Source organism: Dromiciops gliroides, chromosome 4 (genome assembly GCF_019393635.1).
Source record: "Dromiciops gliroides isolate mDroGli1 chromosome 4, mDroGli1.pri, whole genome shotgun sequence".
Lineage (NCBI taxonomy): Eukaryota > Metazoa > Chordata > Mammalia > Microbiotheria > Microbiotheriidae > Dromiciops > Dromiciops gliroides.
Window position 1 is genome coordinate 373,828,443 of NC_057864.1, and position 23,985 is coordinate 373,852,427.

The 23,985-nt window shown below is 37.8% G+C and overlaps 1 protein-coding gene across 1 annotated transcript in view; it reads right to left on the reverse strand.

Moving 5' to 3' along the window:
• The window catches only part of MAP3K5 (mitogen-activated protein kinase kinase kinase 5), a 316,674-nt gene that overhangs the window by 77,612 nt on the left and 215,077 nt on the right, over positions 1 to 23,985 (reverse strand). Inside the window, exons 13-14 of the mRNA XM_043962348.1 lie at positions 19,722 to 19,817; positions 14,252 to 14,333 (exon numbers count right to left, since the gene is read on the reverse strand). Of these exons, the coding sequence (XP_043818283.1) occupies positions 14,252 to 14,333; positions 19,722 to 19,817 (178 nt within the window). The remainder of the gene's footprint in view (positions 1 to 14,251; positions 14,334 to 19,721; positions 19,818 to 23,985) is intronic.

The window sequence follows — 23,985 nt, forward strand, 5'->3', positions numbered from 1 at the left end:
TTTTACAAACGAGGGTCTGGACGTCCAGGAAGGTTAGATGACTTGTTTGAAGCCACACGGAACCAGAAAAGGATCAGAGAGCCAAGACGAGCACCTTGCTCCTTAGGAGTCTGTATTCCTTCCATTGATTGCAAACGTGCTCGGGAGTCACAAGGTGTATGGACTATGCTAAGTGCACTTTAGCATCAGTAATCTCATTTGATCCTTCCAAGAACTTGGGGGAAAATGCTACTATTATCTTCATTTTATAGATAAAGAAACTGAGGCAAGCAGATGTTAAGGGACTTGCCCAGAGTCACACAGCTAGTAAGTGTCTGAGGTTGGTTTTGAACTCAAGTCTTTCTGGCTACAGGCCCAGTGATCTATCTTAAACATATCTACCTTAAAAGCTTGAACCCAGGTCTTGATGTGAAGGCCAGGCCTTTACCCATTGATACAAATGACTAGATAAGAAAAGAAAACCTTGCAAATATTATAGATAAATGGGGAAAATGCCTTCCTTCTTGTCCCTTACCCTGAGCAGCAAATTCTGCCAAGAAATGTGCAGGTTCCTGCCCAACAGACCTTCTGTCAGTTTCTCTGGACGGCTTCCAGCCAAACGTATGCCCAGTGGGAGGGGAAGTGATGTATAAAAAGGGAAGAGATTATCTCCTTCCTACATAGCAAAGAGAAATAACAATCCCTCTTATTGGTCATACCCAGAGAGAGACTTAGACTATGAGTGGCTGTCTGCCTTCTGGATGCAGTGCAAAGATAGGAAGAAACTGCTTTTCTTTCCATGGAAAAATAGTTGGCAATAAAGAGAATTGTTTCATGCATAGAAATAAGGGAACTAAGAAAAATGACCAACTTCCTGTGTCCATACAGGGCAAAAAGGCATTAAGACAAAACTTCTGCCTAGAAGGATCAGAGAAGGAGAGAAAAGACCACCTATCTACCTTACAGAGAACACTGAAGATGAAGCTCATCAGCTCAAGAAGAGCCCATCTGATCCCATTCACTACAGCATCTGGGACTCTACTAGGTCTATCAAATGGCCCATATCAACAAAAAGCAAATATTGGTTTCATGTTCAAGTGGCAGTGGGAAAATGACATTGTGGCTTAAATGTACTCTGAGATATTTCACAGAGGAGATGCTAAGAGTCCTGGAGGAAGAAAGATATTTTCAGGAAAGGATATAAGGGAAGGATGGTGACAGAAATCTAAAGGATATCAACTGGAGAAGACCATTATAGCCTGTGGAGATTCCCTGATGACGTTTCCTAATAGAAGATTAGGTAAATCACAATTCCAATGCAACTAGACACACAACAAGGGCTTAATAAATGCTTTTTCATCTATTTATCCATTCATTTATGCAGTTTCAAAGTCAAATTATCTTTTATTTCCCATTGAGTAGGAAAAAAAAGACTCCCTCACAATATTCTTCAAAGCAAGGGTAGGAAAAAATGGGTCCTCTCTGAAGAGGATGTTAAAAAGGGTTATGATTAGTCTGCTGTGCAGTACTGGGACCAAATGATGCACAAAGTGTTTACAAAGCTCAGATGCAATTTTCAGCTTTAGGTATGAAACAGATGTTTTAAAGGGTATTTAGAGAAATGGGACACCAGGGAGGGTTGTTGTTGCTAGGCGAATAGGGTGTTTGTGAAAAATAAATTATAGTGAAATTATCTGCTCTACAGAACAACACATTTGTGGGTAGTTCGGTTTTCGCTTTTTTTATTTTTTAGGGCATGTGCACATACACATGCACAAGTGTGCATATGTATACATGTATTTTCCAATTGGGGCATATGTGTTATAAGGAAGCATAATTCTTCCTTGGTAGAAAAAGCTTTCTGTGCCCGTTCTGAAAAGGATCCATCAGAATAGGTAGAAACATAACTTCATGTAACAACATTCATTCAGAAGACTAGACAATAGAACCTGGTACAGTTCCTACTATTAGGGCTAGTTCCATTTCTATAGCATCTTACAGAATCTCCTGATAAGTCTGCAAAGAAGCCTTAAACTATAATAGGTCCACTGGCTCATGCCTTAGGAAGAATTGGGAGTGCTCATCTCTTAAGTCTAAAAATTGTTTTCCAGATTTGCCATTTCTACTTCATCCTTAAGGAGAAAATGAATGACACAGAAATTAATAAAAATGAGAAGTAATAGGGAATAGAGGCTTCCACGGATAACCATGCTAAGAACTATATTATTTAAATACTGAAACCATACTGAAAAAGCCAAATTATACAGAGGCAAAACATCATCTTGTTTTATCAGAGGGTTTAATGAACTGAGCATACACACATACATACATATAAATATATATATATACACACATATACATATGTACATATATATATATGTGTGTGTGTGTGTATATATATATATATATATATATATATATATATATATATATATATATATATATGCAGTTTTCTAGGGTCGTGCTCTAATCTGTTAAATGTTAAATTATTGGGTTAAAAAATAACACTGATCCATAAGAAGTAGAATGTAGTTTCTTGAAGGCAGGGAACCTTTTTTGGGGGGAGGTTGGATTTCAGTTTTAAAAATTATCAGTTACCTACTATATGCATATAGTAGGTAACTGATCATTTTGTTTTTAACATGAAATTAATTTAAAAGACAACTAGGTAGCAACTAGTCCAACCATTCTGGAAAACAATTTAGAACCATGCTCAAAGGAATGTAAAACTGTGTATAACTCTTTGGTCCAGAAATACCACTACTAGGCCCATATCCCAAAGAGATCAAAGAAAAGGGAGAAAGACCTATTTGTACAAAAATATTTATAGCAGCTCTTTTTGTGGTGGCAAAGAATTGGAAATTGAAGGGGATGCCCATCAATTGGGGGATGGCTGAACATGTTGTGGTACATGATTGTGATGGAATGCTACTGTGCTATAATTAATGATGAGCAGGATGCTTTCAGAAAAACCTGGGAAGACTTACATGCGCTGATGCAAAGTGAAGTGAGCAAAACCAGGAAAACATTGTACATAGAAAGAGCAACAACGTAAGGATGATCAACTGTGAAATAATTAGCTACTCTGTTCAAGACAACTCCAAACGACCTATGATGAAAAATGCTATCCACCTCCAGAGAGACAACTGATGAATTGTGAATACAAATTAATCATACTTTATTTTTCTTGTTTTTGGTCTATGTTTTTAATGCAACATGACTAATATGAAAATTTTTTTAAATTAGGAAAAAACCTGCTAGACTAGGAGTCATAAAGGCCTGAATTCAAGTCCACCTCAGATTCTGTGTGACCCTGAGCAAGTCAATTGACTTTAGTCTCCTTCAGTTTCTTCACCTGTAAAACAGAGAATAACACCTACCCCCTCCCAGGCTTGTTGTAAAGATCAAATGAGACAATATTTGTAAAATGCCTTGCAACCCTTAAAGTTCTATACAAATGAGAATATTTCTCAGACAAGAGGATAATAAGGTGTATTAAAAGTACCCTGGTATACTCTGTACCAAGTCTTACCTATAAAAATAAATGTTTTACTGCTTCAAAGAAATCTAAATATTAAAAGCAAGAGGAAATATAGACTTTAACCTGTGCTTTCCCTATGAATTTTTCATAAGTTGCAAAGAATCTATCTAGAGATAAGCTTCAAAATGTATACTTTATAATACTGTTTTAGTTAAACTTTGCTGATTGTTGACCATATCCTAGGTGATTGAATGAAAACCAAAGACCTATTTCCTGACCAACTGACCTGCTCCACATTTTTATTTATTGTCAAGGCACCTAAAAGGCTGCAGTCATTATTGCCCCAAACACTGGAACTTATCACACCATCTCTGTCATCACAAGACTTTATCCTGTGATTTTCAAAAAGTCGTGCTAAGGATATCCTTAAGGTAATTATTTATGTTTATCATGTGAAGAGTGATAGGTAGAAGTTTTGTTTTTGATGTGGTATTCACAGACTCAAATACCACTTCTACTTTAAAATGTGATATTTAAAATAAAGAATGCTTAGTCTGCCTAAAAAGGGATCAACACTGAACCTGGGATTTCACTGGCATAAGGAATTCCTGGATGAAGAAATCCCCTGCACCAATACAGGTCAGCACCTCCTCTGCAAATATAGACTTGAGAGTTGTCTAGAGCAAGGAGAGGTTAAGGGCTAATGCTCACACAGTCAGGATATGTCAAAAGCCAGAACTTGAAGCCTAGTCTTCTTGGTTCTGAGGATGGTGCTCTATTTTTATCCAACACTCTATGCTGCCTCTCATAATGTTATTGCAGACTTGGAATGTTAAAAAAAATTCTAAGAAGCCAAATTATAAAAGTGGCAGTTGCTAGAATCACATTAAGGTAACCAATTATTTGGACAGATCCACAATCTCATTGGTATGGGAAGATTTTTCACTAGTACAGAGTGCAAGACCCATTCCCCTCTTTTACTCCTTCTCATGCTAGATTTCTTGTTCATGGATTCTTATAACTTCTCAGTCATCTTGACTTTTGTCCTACCACTGGACTTCAATGGCTCAAGAAGTGAGAGTGAGACTGGTGGCTTTGTGTAACTCTGCCTCACTTGAATCTAATTCATGTGCAAGCAAAAACATTACCCATGATGTCATTGGTCCTCTGAAAACAAAGGACAAACAACAACTCAATATCTTGGAGGCCTGTGGTTCAACTCAATTCAAAAAGCATTTAAGAGCCTACTATTGTGTCAGGCACTGGTGATACAAAGACAAAGGTGAAATAGTCCCTGACCTTGAGATGCTTACCTTCTACTGGAATAGGATAAGGTTTCTGGGGTTTTTTTTTGGTCAGGGCAATGAGGGTTAAGTGACTTGCCCAGGGTCACACAGCTAGTTAAGTGTCAAGAGTCTGAGGCCGAATTTGAACTCAGGTCCTCCTGAATCCAGGGCCGATGCTTTATCCACTGCCACCTACCTGCCCCAGGATAAGTTTTAATGAACAAGTTTAGAAAACACAACCATCAAGTGAAAACAATAGCCTTCTAGGAAGAGAGAAAGTGGATGTTCTTCCTTTCCATATTGTCTAGGTATCAATACAATGCTTAGGTTGTTCACTTGCTACTCATTACACTTACTAAATGAACATCCCACATCATTTTCTGGTCATAATGTTTTTCTACCCTTTTTCACTCACAAGCCATCATTAGTCATCTATTAAAGTCTACACACTGATTAAGTGCCAATTATGCACCAGGTACTATGTTAAGGGTTTGCAAATATTATCTTATTTTATCCTTATAACACAGTGTAAGGTAGGGACTATTATTATTCCTATTTTACACATGAGGAAACTTTAGTGACTTGCCTAGGGTCACACAGCTAGTCATTATGGGAGGGGGGATTGGAATTTGGGTCGTCCTGATTCCATTACCCACCCAGACACATAGCTGCATGTTTGTAAGCAAATTACAATCTCAGAAAACCGCAGTTTTCTCTGTAAAATGCTAACATCTGTACAATGTTGTTTGTAAATTGAGTATAACAATACTTAATAACTGCACAGAATCCATGTAAGGAAAGTGTTGTTTTAAATGACCAAGTGCTATATAAACAAGTTACTATTAACTGTTTGAAAAATCATCGTCATGCTCAGCGTACAAGATGGGACTGTCCAAACCTCTTCAGAATCAGAAAATCTTGGGAGAAGAACCAGATCCCCCACTGAAGATGGGGAACACAGCAGCCCAGAGTCATAGGAAGCTGTGAAATCCTTACCATCCCTGCCATTTTCTAAAGCAACACTGTCACTTATTTCTTCTCCATCGGGTACTGAGGTAGTAGAATCTAAATATGGGGGTTCTACTGCCATAGCCTGTAATCTTTCTTATCCATCCTTATCCAATATATTTTTCAAATAGGACTGTATTACAAATCAGAGAGCCACACTTTCCATGTCTCTCCACTTGGTAAGAAGGTTGGAGTGTTCACTGGATGATGTAGTTTCTGAATTCTTTTGACCTCAACGTGCCAATTGTTCTGCATTGGTTAAATTCTTCAAGAAATGATAAGACCAAAGTAAAAACATTGACTTAATCTCTCATTTTTCAGTCAGCATCTTATTTTCACAGTTCTCTAATTTCATGAAGTAGCTTCTTTCTTCCGATTTGGTAGTAATGTGGGTCCTCGATCAAACCAATCAATTATGTGAATGCACATAGGCAACTTCTTCTGAAATGATTCTTGTCCTGATGATTAGTTTTCTGTCAATTAAGCTATGATCAGTTAAAATTTTTTTGTGAAGGTAATTTGGTGGTGGCTATGCTCAGTGCTCCCTTGCTTTTCTTCTTGAAGAAAATATTTGTAATATATGGAGATGAGGCTTCTAAGTAGTCTACAAACTTTTGTCTTCTTCAATTTCTTGATCCCAAGTCATATTTTTCCAATAGTTTTCATTATCCACACCTGCTGTTTACCTTCAATTTCAAATAATTTGACCAATCAAGCAATAAATAAACATTTATTAAGTGCCTATAAGCCAGGTATTGTACTAAGTTCTGGGGATACAAAAAGAGGCAAAGGACAGTCCCTGCCCCCCAAAAACTTACAATCTAATGACCAAAGACCAACATACGTTGACTTAAACACAAGAAGATCTTCAAACTTTCAAAAAATCCTTACTTAAATTAATCTTAAATTAAGGCATAAGCTATAATTATACATTTAAAAATCTACAGTAAGGGGCAGCTAGGTGGCACAGTGGATAAAGCACTAGCCCTGGATTCAGGAGGAACTGATTTCAAATCTGGCTTCAGACCCTTGACACTTATACTAGCTGCATGATCCTGGGCAAGTCACTTAATCCTAATTGCCTCACAAAACAAAACAACAACAAAAACTACACTAAACCTAATATTAAATAATGATACACTCAAACTTACTTTCAAACTGTTTACATTCAAATAAACTAATTTTAACACATCAAATATCAGCTGAACTTTTCAGTCACTTCCTTTAGGTCTCTATAAATTTCTTTGTTCATTCTCATTTACTTTTCATGTGGTATACCAAGTGTTTTCCCTGTTCTACTTCTGCTTTTTTCAATTTGCATTATTTTATAAAGTCCTTACATATCTCTTAAAATTCCACTTATTTGTCCATCTCGAATAGTACTTCACATTGATAAGCTATTCCTCTATGTCTGAACCACTTTAGGATGCTTACAATTTTTGTTTTTTAATAATTACAAATAGTGCTGTTAAAAAAGCTTTGAAATAATAGCTCCTTTTTTCCCCTTTTTGATAACTTTCTCAGGGTATATCCCCAACAACAGAATTATTGGATCAGAGGGTATGATTATACTTGCAACTTTTGCTACATACTGCTTGATATTTCCAAATGGAATTAAAGCTCTGTGAGGAGACAGGGAGAGGCTTTTGTTGTCTATCCCCTATGCTTAGCACAATACTTGTAGATACTAAGTCCTTAATAAATATTTGTTCCATTGAATTCCAAAAATGAGATTCCATTAGTTTGTAATTTCACCAGCAAAGAATGTGTATCTGCTTCTCCATAACTTCTAATATTGTTAATAGGTATTTGAATATTTTTGATAATTTAATCGGGGTGAAGTGGTACTTCAGTCATTTAAACGTGCAAATCTTTTGCTATTAGTGAGTTTGAGCATTTTTTTTCTTTTTTTAGTCAGGAAATTGGGGTTAAGTGACTTGCCTAGGGTCACACAGCTAGTTAAGTGTTAAGCGTCTGAGGCCAGATTTGAACTCAGGCCCTCCTGATTCCAGAGCCGGTGCTCTATCCACTGCGCCACCTAGCTGCCCCTAGATCTGTACATTTTTAACAGTTCCTCATGTACTTTAGTAATAATAAACATTTTTATTCAAAATTTTGAGTTCCAAATTCTATCCATTCTTCCCTTCCTTCCCTCTCCCCTCCCTGAGGTGGTAAGCAATCAGATATAGGTTATACATGTGCAATTATGTAAAACATAACCATATTAGTCATTTTATATAAGAAAACTGGAATAAAAGAAAAAAATGAAAGAAAGTGAAAAATAGCATGCTTCAGGCCGTGTTCAATTAATATCAGTTCCTTCTTTGGAGGGGGATAGTATGCTTCATCATTTGTCCTTTGGATGGTCTTGGATCATTGTATTGCTGAGAATAGTTAAGTCATTCACAGTTCTTCAAATAATATTGCTGTCACTATGTACAATGTCCTCCTGGTTCTGCTCACTTCACTATACATCAATTCATATAAGTCTTTTCAGACCTTTATGAAATCATTCTGTTTGTCATTTCTTATAGCACAATAAATATTCCACCACAATCATATACCAGACAGAGCTTACTCAGCTATTCCCCAATTGATGGGCATTCCTTTGATTTCCAATTCTTAGCCACTATATAAAGAGCTGCTAGAAATATTTTTGAACAAATAGGTATTTTTCTCTTTTTGGGGATGTTCCTGAGATATAAACCTAGTAGCTGTATTGCTGGATCAAAAGGTATGCAGAATTTTACAGCCCTTTGGGCATAGTTCCAAATTGCTCTCCAGAATAGTTGGATCGTTTCACAACTCCGCCAACTGTGGATTAGCGTCCCAGCTTTCTCACATCCCCTCCAACATTCAGTATTTTCCTTTTTTTGTTATATTTGCCACTCTGATAGGTGTGAGGTGATACCTCAGAGTTGTTTTAATTTGCATTTCTCCCTCATGTACGTTATATGTCAAGTGTTTGATTGCACTGTTATGATCTTCTCAATGTTCTATTTGCTTACAGTGCTTCATGAGCATTACAACTCAAGATAATTGATGGTCCCATGAAATTATGTTTCTTGTTGTCTTGGGGCACACAATAAACTCCAACTGTCAATTCTCTTTTATCACCCCTCTGAGAAAACCCTGGGAGCCAACTTGCTTCAAAGTTCTTTATGTCTTCTGGTTTTATTTATAGCAACACTGACCATATGGATGCTGTTTAGTTCCTTCTGTGAATCCAATTGTTGGGCCAACACGTTCAGTGAAAGGATGAGTCTGTTGGGCCCTACCATTTCAACTGCTTTACAAGGCATTTCAAAAATCTCTTCTAATTCTAAATCTATGCTTCCTGATCATCAATTCCAACCCTTGGTGTCTGCACCCTGGCTATCATCCCCATCTACTTCTCACCCAAATCTGGGATTCTGTCCTTGGGAACGACCCTAGACTTTGAGAGATGAGCTTTTTACTTTGTCCTGCCTGCAACCAGGCAGACACCTCCCTTCCTAGCCACTGTAACAGAAAACATTTGGACTCCCCAGCTCTTTCTAGCTTTTCTTGATATGCTGCCTTTCCACTATTAGAATATAAACTCCTTGAGAAGAGGGACTGCTTTGCTTGCTTATTTCTGTACCCATGGTGTTTTGCCACAGTAAGTACTTGATAAATACACTTTTTCCTCCCTTCCTCCTTTTTCTCTCTCTTTTTCATTTTTCTTCTCTTATTTTCTTTCCTTTCACACATTTCTTTCCTCTCCATCCTTCCCTCTGTCCTTGACCCCCCTCTATCTCTTCTCCCCCCACCTCTTTATATCACTATATTCCTACTGCTTATGTCCCCCAAACCTTTCTGTACCTCAAACTTTAGTAAGCTTAAAACTGAAATGAGACTTTTAGAACATCCTTTTTTTTTTCTTTTCTTTTTGCAGGGTAATGAGGGTTAAGTGACTTGCCCAGGGTCACATAGCTATTAAGTGTCAAGTGTCTGAGACCAGATTTGAACTCAGGTCCTCCTAAATCCAGGGCCAATGCTTTATCCACTGTGCCACCCAACTGCCCCATGAACATCCTTTATAAGTATATATATACACACATACACATTATCTATCTATCTATCTAGATTTCAAATATTTTCTAGTTAAAGGAAAGGAGCAAAAGCTTAAGAAAATTATGCTCATCTTTAAAAAGAAGACAAACGTATAAATTTTTAGAAGGCAAACATGGGATAAACTAGGAGAATCAATACACATAAACATATGTGTACTGATACATGTATCTATACACACATACTTGTATATATCTATATGTGTATATATATACACTATATACATAGAGTTGTATGTATGTATGTATATGTATATATATTCATATATTCACATAGCTGGGCAGAGTATATATAATTTCATAGTATGTTGCAACAGAAGGGGATAGAGTAAGGGGAAGTAGTATTTACAGTAGTATAATGATAAGCTAAGCTCTAGTGTAAGAAAGTACTATGATCTGTGCAATAATATATCTCACAGTGGAAACGGACTAGGTATACTATAGAAACTATTTTATGACATTGATTTAAAATGTCCTCTAGTTAAGGAAAAAAAAAGACAACAGCTTAAGAAAATATACTCAACTTTAAAGAGAAGATGAACATCCATAAATGTTTAGAAGGCAAACGTGGGATAAACCAGGAGGATCAGTGCAAATCTGATTCATCTATATTACAGAATTAATTTAGCAATTTCCCTCAGTACTCATATTTTCCCACAAGGTAATTTTTTGAGCTATTCCCTTCTAATCTTGCCAGTCATGACTAGCTCTTTCAGCTAGTTTAACTCAAGCTGCCTTTGTCCAGAGCTTCTCTTCCAAAGGCCAGTCTACTAGTTATATTAATCATTTTAGTAGGGACTTCATTAACTACAATCAAGGTAGAAGGGACCAATGTAAGCAGGACTGCGGTGTCTCTGCCCCAAATATCCCTATCATTCTTTTTGCTGGGGAACACAGTATTATGAATATACAGGCTCTGAAAAGGATAGATTCTGAATCAACCAAAGCTAAAGAGCCCAACCATGTCACTTATGGGGTTAAATCAGAGCATCTAAATTAGGGATATACAACTGGTAGAATAAAATCCATTGGGCAATCACAAAATCTACCCAGGTCAAATGTGGTCATGATACCAAACGCTACTCCCCATGAATATTTAAAGCAAGAATTGAAAGCGGAAGGATGGCTGGAATCTGTGTGAAGAGACTTCTTTCTGAAGCTTGTGGATTGTTTAGACTGGGAAAAGGTGGCCAAGTTGGAGGTTTCCAGCATCTTCTCCAACCTCCTGGTAATCTTGGGACTTAATGAAAAATAAAGGGTAGCTTATGGGCTCCTTCCTTCTAAAAAGGTGGGGACCGGGGCAGCTAGGTGGCGCAGTGGATAAAGCACCGGCCCTGGAGTCAGGAGTACCTGAGTTCAAATCCGGTCTCAGACACTTAACACTTACTAGCTGTGTGACCCTGGGCAAGTCACTTAACCCCAATTGCCTCACTAAAAAAAAAAAAATAAAAAAAATAAAAAAAATAAAAAATAAAAAGGTGGGGACCCATGCCTTGTGAAAGGTTCTCACTGAAATGAGATTATCTTAGGAAATCTCTCACTGAAATGAAATTACTTTCTTAGTTTAGCATCAGCCTCATCCTTGCTAAGAAGGCAAAGAATATCCATGAGTTCAGCATCTAGAGCAGCCAGATTTGTGCATTATTCAAAGGGTAGATGTGCCAGTTCAAACAAAGACATTACCATAGAAGACTAGATATAGTGGATGACAAAAACCCCAATGAATCATCAAACTTCTGAAAAATTTTGTGGCTTTTTTTTTCCCCCTGTGGGGCAATGGGGGTTAAGTGACTTGCCCAGGGTCACACAGCTAGTAAGTGTCAAGTGTCTGAGGCCAGATTTGAACTCAGGTACTCCTGAATCCAGGGCTGGTGCTTTATCCACTGCGCCACCTAGCCGCCCCTGTGGCTTTTTAAAGGAACTAATTTCTGAACATGTTTATTATCCTTTGAAAAATTTTACCATGCTGATTAAAAACTGATGGTCTATTTTGGTGGTGCTTGCCATCTTTTATCCTAGCAGGCTTCAGGGAATCAAAAGCCTTCAGGAATTGGGTGAATCTAGCTCAAGCAAAAAAAGATCTGACAGATCGACTGTTCTAGTATATACAAATACTCCTCATGGATTCTTTAGTTCTCTTCCAGGTCCAGTTCAAAGTGCCTCCTCCCCTAGGATACGTTTCCTAACTTCTCCCCTCTACCCAGCTTTTGTCCCATCCTAATAAAATTATCTTGAATTTAAAACAACAACCACCACCACCAAATGCCCGAAGCTTCCAGGAAAGAAATTCTTCAGTTCCTGGAATATTTACTTGCCTTAAGAGGTTTCAAATGTGTACTGCTTATAGGGCACAAAATAATGCCTGGATGGTTAGAAAAGGGTTTTTGTTTTGTTTTGTGTTAAATGACCTCATCATCTTTTTGTACTTTCAGGGAAAGGGCATTTGGAAAACCTTAGGATTACCTGAGGAAAGCAAAGCTACTCCATTGTTAGACACCAAATAAAACTCAGTGGAGAGAACAAGGTCTGACGATAGATATTACCACTATTTTGGAAAACAGAATTGTGTAATGGAAAGAGTACTAGGCTTGAAGTCAGAAGATCTGGGATCAAATCCTGGCTCTGTTCCTTCCTTCTTGAACAAAGGTAAAATGACTGCTTATTTTGGCCTTAGTGTTCTCCTCTGTAAAATGTACTATTCATGGGGTTATTGTGGGAGAAAACATTTGTCGACCCTAAGGCACTAAATAAATGTGAGTTATTATATTCTTACCTGCCAATGTTTACTGAGTCAACCTACTTAGCTAGGTGACATTCACAACGATAAATATCGTCGCTGAAAGAGATTTCCTGGGAGTTGATTCATTATTCAGGTATGCATAAGGAATTTCAACCTCGTCTCATGAAAGATGCATATTATCAGTGTTGCCAGTACCCAGAATTTGGTTCAAAGTAAAAAATTAATATTCTAGCCTGGTGTCCTGAAAGCAGAAATTCCACTTATTCATGACAATGAAGCAGGTACCTACAAATTTTGGGGGCCACAGTTTTCTCCTTTGCAGTTTGGCTTCCCCAGAATACTCTAACACATAATCTTTTTTTAAAAAAAATTTATTTGTTTTTATTACTATTTTTTTAAACTGAGTTTTTCTCTCTCATCCAAACTGGAAGCATAGGGTCTACTCACAGACCAGGTTTTACTCTGGCACACACAGTAACTTTGACTTGCTCTGTTTCTAACATGGGCCCAATTGTCTCCTCCTTTTCTTTTTAAAGTAATAAACATTTTTATTTATCATTTTGGGTTCCAATTTTTATCCCTCTTTCCCTTCCTCCCCTCCCCGTTCCCTGAGGCAGTAAGTCATCAGACATGGGTTAAACATGATTATCTAACACATATTCTTGAAGTGGTGAGGGGCAGCCAGGGTTGTTGTGAAGCTCAAATGAGACAACTGATGTAAAGCACTTAGTAAACCTTAGGGCAGTAAATATAGATGCCAATTATTATTATCATTTTTATTATTATTAGTCTCCAGTCTGGTGATGAGCCTTCTACTGCACTCTTGCTGAGCTCAAAAGAGTTGGTCTCATAGTGGGTCATGGCTCTGATTGATAGAAACATAGGGGAATGTCTGACGACTGAACATTAATACAGTATGTGTTTCCATTCACTATATATATCAATCATATAGCTCCATGTATCTGTTTGAATTCCATTGTGGCATGGCAATTGGGACAAAATATAGAAAAGTGAAACCCTCCTCTTTGTGTGTGTGTGTGTCTTCATTTGCCCATGTCTACATGTGTATCATCAACAATGGTGGCTACTGTTGCAGTAAAGCTGAATAATAAACATTCTCCAATAAACTGGCCCCCATTTTCTTATCAGGTGAGAATAAATCAACCAACAATTATTTAATAAATATCTACTATATGCTAAACACTATGTTAGGCACTGAGAGGTATAAACACAATCAATGAAAAAATTCTTATTTCTAAGAATCCAATACAAAATTAAACTAAAATAATACAAAAGATTCATATCACCAATTTTGTCTTGTCTTCTGAATTTTCTGAAGAAGGCGGGGGGAAAGCAAATTTTAAACTTGCAAGGGAGAAGTATTTCCCAAAATCTTTCAAATTTTGTTTCTGGGGGGTGGGGGGCCAATCAGGGTTAAGTGATTTGCACAGGGTCCACAGCTAGCAAGTGTCTGAGGCTGTATTTGAACTCAGGTTCTCCTGACTCCAGGGCTGGTGTTCTATCTGCACCACCTTGCAGCTGCAGATTTTTAGAAAAAGATTTATTTCTCCCTTTCAAAGAGTTTAGCTGATACTTAAATGACCAACTTTACAAATATCACTTTCTGAGAAGCTTCAAGTAATAACTAAACAAATTTAATTATTACCTCCAAGGAATCACTATCACATTCCCCTTCTTCTGTGCTCTTCCCCTTTTCTTCAGTAATAGTATTTACCATGTCAAAAAACCTGAAATGAAAATGGAAATGCAGACAAAAACAAAGTAAAGCTTAAATTAAAAACCAATAAAGTTCAATATGACATCAGGTACAGAAGAAGTAACTAATATTGTGCCTAACAAAGTAACAGAAAATGTGATTTTCAAAAAGTTACTAGTTCCTTCTGTGTTATAGGATTTTCCCTGAAATTTCCCACATCACTGCCTTATTTCAAAGTATTTTACAGTACATAAAAATATGGGATATAACACAAATACTTATCTTCTGGGACAGATGATCTGGGCTGGCCATTTCTTTATGTTTCAGAAAAGCTCATATGCAAAAATGAATACAGGAGAATTGGCATATAAGTAAGCCTAGATGAAAAAAGAAGTCACTTTCCATTCTAATACAAGTAAGAATTGCTTACTAACTTCTCTAGCAAAGACTACTGAAAATAGCATGGTTCATCATAGAGGAAGAAATACAATTCAGAAAAATGATGAACCATTAAGACAAAATTTAAAATCTGCTTTGACTGAGTGCTGGAAGTTTTCTATAGCTAGCATTTGAGCTGTTAAAAAGAAAGGAAGATTATTATCCATCTTAAAGGTCTGTTAAAATCAGGGAGGGTGGGAACCCATAGGTATTACAACATCTGGCACTTGGTTTGCTTTCATCTAGTCATCCATATTTAGCACTGTCTGGAGCATTTCTTCATAGACTGCTGAAATTTTCTCATTAAGAAGGAAGATCTAAAGGTCTAAAGATCCAAGGTCAGTTGAAAAGTTGTGTGAAGTTTTACCTCATACTCAGCAAACTGCCAGAAATGATAATAGATGGGCAGGCTCAATACTGGAGAGCTTGTAGAAAGACAATAACACTGATACACTGTTGGTGGAGCTGTGGACTACTCCATCCTTTATAGAAAGAAATTTGGAATTATGCTACTAGAGTGACTCAAATGTCCATTCGTTTGGAACTCAAGAGTGCAGAGTTAGTCAAAGACTCCAAGGAAGTCAAAGATAGAGAGGCCCCAGATATGCCAAAAGATTTAGAGCACTGTTTTTTGTTTTTTTTTTTTGTATTAGCAAGGAATTGGAATTAAAACAGAAGCTTATTGATTAAGGTAATAATGAAGAATATGGAGGCTCAGGAAAACTGATCTGAACTGATACAAAGCAAGAGGTGTGCAGAAGCAGGACACCAATACAGACAATGTAGTCAGTCAGTTAAAAGGCTCGACTATGTAACAGGCACTGTGCTAAGTGCCAGGGATACAAAGAAAGGCAAAGATATGGCCCTTCTACTCAACAAAATCATATTATAATAGTGGAGATAACAAGTAAATAAACAGGCATGGACAAGAAACATACAAAGCAGGTGGAAGGTAACTGCACTAGTGTCAGGAGAGAGCATGAAAGACCTCCAGAGAAGATGGCATCTGAGATGAGGTGAGTCTCGAAGGAAGCCAAAGAAACTAAGTAACAGAGATAAGGAAGAGAACATTGCAGTTATGGGGGACAAGAGCACTCCAGGAATGGAGGAAAGCACTGAAGAGACATGGAGGATGGCAGATGGACTTGCAAGTAAGCCACTGTAGACAGAATTCAGAGTGCATGAAAGGGGGTGAAGTTTAAGAAAAGGGACAGGTTGTGAAGAGATTTAGAAGTTAAACAGAGGACTGTACATTCCATAGAGGTAACACAGAACCACTTGGGCTCACTGAGCGAGAGGATGACCTGGTCGATTTTATATTTTAGAAAAATCCTCATGGCAGCTGAATAGAGAATGGATTGGAAAGGAGAGAGAGGCAGGGAAACCAGTTAGAAAGCTGCTGGAGGAGTCCAGGTGAGAGGTGATAAGGGCCTTCACTGGAGTGGTCACAACATCAGAGGAGAGAAGGGAACACAAGTCAGAGAGGTTGTGAAAGGAGAAACAAGATTTGGTAAACAGGCTGGATCTGTGTGGTGAATGAGGAGGAGGACTCAAGGATGTGGATTTGAGTGACCAGGACTTTGGTGGTGCCCTCCACAATAATATGGAACTTAGGAAGGGGGCAGGGTATGGCAAGAGAGGATCATGGATTCTCTTTTTGACGTGCCGAGTTTGAGATGCCTAAGGGACATCTAGTTCAATGTGTCCAAAAGGGAGACAGGATTACAGGGCCAGACCTCAGGAGATAATTTTGTTGTTGTTGTCCAGTTGTTTCAGTTGTGTCCAACTCGTCGAGACTCCATTGGGGTTTTCTTGGCAAAGATACTGGAGAGGTTTGCCATTTTCTTCCCCAGCTCATTTGACAGATGAGGAAACTGAGGCAAACAGCATTAAGTGATTGCCCAGGGACACACAGCTAGTTAAATGTCAAGTGTCTGAGGCTGGATTTGAACTCACTTCCTCCTGACTCCAGGGCCAGTGCCCTTTCCACTGCACCACCTAGCTGCCCCAGCCACCTAGCTGCCCCAGCCCAGGACAGTCTTGAGGGATCCTCATGCTGAAGGGATGTGACATAGATGAAGATTCAGCAATGGAGACTGAAGACTGGTCAGACAGGTGAGAGAATCAGGAGAAAGCAGTATCATGAAAAGAAAAAGAAGAGCAGATATCCAGGAAGAGAAAGTGGTTAGCAATGTCAAATGCTTTAGAGAGGTCGAGTAGAATGAGAACTGAAAAAAAGATCATTAGACTTGGAAACGAAGAGATCATTGGTGATTTTGGAGTGGGCAGTTTCAGTTGAATGATGAGGTCAGAAGCCAGATTATTGAGAGTTCCGAAGAGAGTGAAAAGAGTGGAAGTAGAAGTACCTGGCATAGATAGTTTTCTCAGAGTTTAGTTGAGATGGAGAGGAGAGGTATTCTGTTGATAACCAGAGGTATGTTCAAATCATGTGAGTGTTTTTTTTTTTCTTTTTTTTTTTAAGTGAGGCAATTGGGGTTAAGTGACTTGCCCAGGGTCACACAGCTAGTAAGTGTTAAAGTGTCTGAGGCCGGATTTGAACTCAGGTACTCCTGACTCCAGGGCCGATGCTCTATCCACTAGCACCACCTAGCTGCCCCCGAGTGTTTTTCTTAAAGAATGAGGGAGAGTAGGAAATTTTTGTAAGCAGTGGAGAGATAATGAAGATAAAAGAAAATGGGAATGATTATAGTAATAATCTGCTGGAGAAGATGAGAGGGGATGAGATCAAGGGCATGTTCAAGCTAGAGACTGAGGCCTGATCATCTCAGACTGTGTTGTCATCCAGTCGTTTTTCATTTGTGTTCAACTCTTTGTGACCCTATTTGAGATTTTCCTGGTAAAGATACCAGAGTGGTTTTGTCATTTCCTTTTCTAGCTCATTTTTACAGATGAGGAAACCGAGGCAAACAGGGTAAAGTGACTTGTCCAAGATCACACAGCTAGTAAGTGTCTGAGGCCAGATGTGAACTCAGTAAGAGTAGTCTTCTTGACTCCAGGTCTGCCACTCTATTCACTATACCACCTAGCTGTCCCTCTCAAGACTGTAGTGAAACAGAAAATAAGGAGGAAAGATATCTGAGTGATGTCAGATAAAGAGGAGGGGAGAAGAAAAAGCTTTCTGTGTATATACTTAATCTTTTTTTTTGGGGGGGGGGCGGTGCAATGAGGGTTAAGTGACTTGCCCAGGGTCACGCAGCTAGTAAGTGTCAAGTGTCTGAGGTCGGATTTGAACTCAGGTCCTCCTAAATCCAGGGCTGGTGCTTTATCCACTGCGCCACCTAGCTGCCCCTATACTTAATCTTTTCTGTGAAAAACAACAATAACAAAACACAAACCAAAACTGCTAACTCTCAACAAGTGAATTAACTTGCCTTTTACTTAAACAACCATTAGATGGATTTTTCCTTCCCTATAGATCTTTTATGAAAAAGGTCTGCAACCTAGTCTCTGTCTAATCATTCTTTGATGTCAGCAAAAAATTTGGTAGTACTTGTATGTCATGTAAGAAGAAAATGCAAAAGAAATATGATTTAATTAAGACTAAGGATAGAATGAAAGAACTAACATTTCACTGAGGCTGGCTTTCAAATTAATAACATTATGGATGATTATCTCAAGTAAAATTTTGTTTTCATGAATATGTTACTCAAAACAAATCATTTCCACAGGAGTCAAGAACAATGAACATATATATGCATTTTCACTGGTCCTATTTCTATTTCAAAATTGTTCTGTCTAATCAAGGGGTTTCTGCCTTAATCACAGCCATTATCAAATGAAAAAGTATCTGAATTTCAACAAGTTCTTTTGCATTTCTCTTCTTATATCTTAAACAAATAATTAGCCTTTAGAATTGAAATGTAAACAGAAATATAATGAACAAATTTGCTAATTTCCTACAAATAAATACATTATGTATATTTAATATAAAGTAGAAAAAACACATTTCCAACAAATAAAATTTTCTGCAAATTAAGAAAAATACAAATAAATTTGCTAAATTTCCTATAAATCTTGTAGCTATACGTTATTCAAGATTAAAGATACTACAATTAAGAATTGTGCCCTAAAATACAAGAATATATGATACACATGTAATATATACATATATACACAAACAAGCAAATATCATTACAACTATATACTGTGCAGTCAAATCTAAATAATCTACATGTGAATTAGTCACCCCAAATTTTTATGTCAACTGCCCTCTACTCTCCAGCTTCTATTCCTAATACCCATTGGGTCACCATATGATCAGGGAATAGACACTATTTTAATTACCTGTTGAAGCAAAAACACATTTTAAGAGGGTAAGTCTGCTGGGGAAAATTATATGATGCTTTTCATAGAATTAAAGAGAAATGATTTTTTAAAAGGTTTTGTAGTTTATTTATTTATTTATTTTATTTTATATTTTTTTAGTGAGGCAATTGGAGTTAAGTGACTTGCCCAGGGTCACACAGCTAGTTAAGTGTCAAGTGTCTGAGGCTGGATTTGAACTCAGGTCCTCCTGACTCCAAGGCCGGTGCTCTATCCACTGCACCACCTAGCTGCCCCGAGAAATGATTTTTAAAAAATTATCTGCATCAGTGCTCTGTCTCATTAATGTGGGAAAACGAGTGTTGATACAAAGGAATTTAGGAAAGACAACTTTGGTAATCAAAAATTACAGTGATCACATTTAAAATGAGATAAAACTTGTAAATTAACCAATGAAGCTGGAATTAATATTATCCCTGTGGGAAGAATTATGCTTACACATAAAGTTTCATCTATTAAAGAGCAACAAAAATTAAATGACTGATGAAAAAAGAACATAATTAGATAGCATTAACTTCTATGAAGAATTTATACAGCTGGGAACTCTCAACAGACACTGTATGTTCATTCATTAAAAGGAAATAATGATCAGGTAATTTCATTCCCCTCCCCCTTTAAGATGATGACTAATACGTACTTTTTGCAGTGAAGTTCTGTACAGAAATAGATTTGAAAATCATCCGAGTTGTGAAGCACGTATAAAAAGCAGCATCGTTCCTCAAACTTTGATATACTGAAACAAGACAAGTACTTATTAGTTAAGGAAATACAACCTATCTAGTACCTGAGGACTCAGAACAGAGATTAAACACACTCTACACCAGAACCCAATATAGTGACTATAAACAGCAAAACTCACAAGTACTGTGGGTTTTTTAAAAGTACTGTGTTCAACACAGAGTCCTATCCTATGTCCTCATGTATGGGCAGTGGATTTACTATAAACTCATAAACTATGTGTATGCACTCTTACAGTTTGGCAGGAGAGGAGAAGTATTGCTCAGTTCTGTTTGGCCAGGTGTTATTAGGGACCAAAACTGGGTGACTGCCTGGTGATGCTGTCCCTGAGGAGCTGCGGATAGAAGGAAATGGTCAAATGGTTTGTGACAGCTAGTTAAATGATTGAAAAGAAATAAAGTCTCCTAGGACTTGGTTTAGAATAAACAAGTGAAATAAATGAGATGAGCTAGGGTTGATGGGGGAAGCTCTCCTATAGGAGTTCAACCATAATATCTCTTTTATAGTTGACCATGTAACTTTCCCAGAGTCACAGAGTTGACAGCAGAACTGAAATTAGAATTCAATTCTCCTAAATTATTACCTAGTGCAAGGTCTTGGGTAAATCCTATTTGACATAAATCACAGTGGATGCTTTGAAATTACCAATGCCTAGTAAACTTGGTGTGGTGCAGTGGATAGAAAACCAGGCCTGGAGTCAGGAACACTTGAGTACAAATCAGGGCTCAGACAATATTTAATAACTAATTATTGTATTAGGAGCAAGGTTTTTCCCCTTTTCTACTTCCCCATCTAGAAACCAATCAGTGTGGGAAATTTCTCTTAGAGAGACAGTAAAAGAAATTCCAAGTTTGGACTAATGGGTATATTCCTGCTTGCTGTGTTTGTTCAGACAGGTCCTGTGAAAACGTTGATTCTCCTTATTATCAAGACAGGAAATATGGAAATTGATATCTCTTCAACCAAGAGTTGAATGACCTAAGTCAAGTACTCCAAGATAGCCCACCTCCCATCTGATTAACCAATCAGAGGTGATTAGGCATCTCTCAGGAACACTTCCTCTTTGAAGGGCATATAAACTGTGACCCCACCATCATTAGGGGTCTTTGGTCTGAGAGTGATGGCCAAACAACCATCCTTTTATTAATAACATGGTGGTTTTATTAATAAAATGATTAAATTACCCAGAAATTATGTCTTTCAACTTTTTAATGGTCACAACACTTACTAGCTGTTTCACCCAGGCAAGTCACTTACCCTGTTTGCCTCAGTTTCCTCAACTGTAAAATGAGGTGGAGAAGGAAATGGCAAACCACTCTAGTATTTTTGCCAAGAAAATCCCAAATCGAATTACAAAATGTTGGAAAACAACAATAACAACAACAAAGTAAACTTGGAAGTGGACAGTAATCTTTATTTACTATCCTTCACAATATTCATTGCCTAACATAAAAGCCTTAAATTGAATTACGAGTATGACATTTACAGACTTAGAGGCAGCATGTCATGATGGAGAGGGTAATGAACTTAAAGTCTGGAGAATGCAGGTTCAAATCTCATCTGAGCCATTTAACAGTTGTATGACCCACGGTCAAGTTATTTAGCCTGCTTGAGACTTATTTTCTTCAGCTGTAAAATGAAGGCTTTGTACTTAAAGGCCTCTAAGGTTCCTTCCAGATCCAATCTATAATCCTATGACTAAATCTGAAGATTGAAAAGCAGAATCTGAGCTAATGTTGATTGGGAAACCTATCTAGTATCCCAATACAATAACTACAATTATACTCACCTATTAATTCATTTATAGTTATTCAATTCCCACTATGCACAAGGCACTGTGAAAATGTTTTAAAACATTTAAACCTCACCTTGGCCTATTACATGGGGAAATTGATCAGAGGAAGAAGCATACAACCCATACACAAACCAGAATAACATAAGGCAGGGAATGAAAGCAGGCAAAGGACAGACCAAGACAAAGGGCTCTAAGAAAATGTGAAGAGGGAGAGTCTTTCACCAGGAAAGATCAAAGAAGATTCACCTTCCTGAGTTCAAATCCACCCTCAGACACTTACTAGCTATGTGATCCTAGGCAAGTCACTTAACTCTGTTTGCCTCAGCTTCCTCATTTGTAAAATGAGGTGGAGAAGGAAATGTCAAACCACTCCAGTATCTTTGTCAAGAAAACCTCAAATGGGTTCCTGAAGAGTCAGACACAACTGAAACAACTGAACAACAGTTCAAGGAAGACTGCTAAGACTACAGATTAGAGGCAAGATGCCTACCTGCATTGGCAGAAGAACTTTCACCTGAGAGTTCCATATAACAATGAAATCACAGACCCAATCCTCTCCCTATTCCATATAGATTTGGGAACCATCCCTATACAGTTTCATTCATTCATTCATTCATTCATTCATTCATTCATTCATTCAGTGGGGTGAGGCAATTGGGGTTAAGTGACTTGCCCAGGGTCACACAGCTAGTACATGTCAAGTGTCTGAGGCTAGATTTGAACTCAGGTCCTCCCGACTCCAGGGCCGGTGCTCTATCCACTGCGCCACCTAGCTGCCCCCCTATACAGTTTTCAAGAGAACAAATACGTGAATTCAACAATCACTTATCAGGCACCTGCTATATGCAAGGCACTGAGCTAAAGAGATGACAGAACACAACCTCTGCCCTTGAGGAATTTATATTTACTAAGGAGACTGATATAAAGAAATAAAAAATGTAAAGTAGACAGTAATGGAGAAAAGGGGGGAAATTGAGACAAGTTCTACATCCAGATAGGTGCCAAAATACTTGGTTTCCCTGTTTTTCAGTTCTTTGAAATATATATGAATTCACATTCCTTTAAAAAACAACAACAAAACTACTGAAATTGGTAAGAGTTGGTCTCTTACATGTTTAGATAAAGTAAGCATCAATCAAACTCATGGTGGATCTTGACTCCAAACAAGAATCTTGTTCTTTTCACAGAAATTTGGCCTGGACCTCTGATTTCATTAGTATAGGGAGCTCTGCATGGAAGCTTGCTCCACTGATGCATGCCAGCAACATCATTAAAAGCTGACTAGGATGTTGAGAAGATAAATGATGTACTTATTGTTACAAAGCCAGAGGTGTCAGAGGTAAGACTGGACCAGCCCAGGTCTTCCAGGATCCAAGGTCTGGCTTTCCATTCACTACCTGATGCTACTCTCACTTAGAGGTTAGCTAACAGAAATGACTTAGCATTAAGTAGACATTATTATTATTATTATTATTGGCTTTATTGGACCTAACAACTCCTCTTGGGTGTTAGGGGAAAGGAAAGATATTTAGACATGAGCGTGCTGAAAGAACTTCATTAAGACCACAGATTTAGAATTGGAAGAGATCTTAAAAGACATCTAGTCTATCACCTACATTTCAAAGATGACCAAATTAAGCTCCAGAAAGACTATTACCTGCCCGAGGTAAAAAAAAAAAATAATAACAAAAACAAGATTTGAACCCAGTCCCTACAACTTTAAAATCAGTGGCTATTCTGTTAAACCACACTGCCTCTAAATATAAGGTGGCTTCATCTATAAGCCTGTCTCACAGCATAGATCCAAAGAGCAGTCTTAATATTAATAATAGCTAACATTTACATAGCCTCTTAAGATTTGCAAGGGACTTTACAAATATTACCTCATTTGAGCCTGGGAAGTAGGTGCTCTTATTACCTCCATTTTATAGATAAATAAACTGAGGCAGGTCAAATTACTTGCCTAGGGTAACACAGTATCAGAGGCTAGATTTGAACTCAGGTCTTGACTCCAGGTTCAAGACTCTAACCACAGTGCCACTCAGCTGCCTCTTAAAATCTTTTTATTTATGTATTCATTCATTTATTATTTATTGGGGGGGGGGCAAGGCAATGAGGGTTAAGTGACTTGCCCAGGGTCACACAGCTAGTGTCAAGTGTCTGAGGTCGAATTTGAACTCAGGTCGTCCTGAATCCAGGGCCAGTGCTTTATCTACTGCACCACCTCTACTGCCCCTGCCTCTTGATGTCTTAAAGAGCTATCTAGGGAAATGAGGTTGCATGACTTGGATAAGGTCACACAACTAATATGTGTTAGAAGCAGAATTTGAATTCAGGTCTTCCTGGCTTTATGGTTGGCTCTCTATCC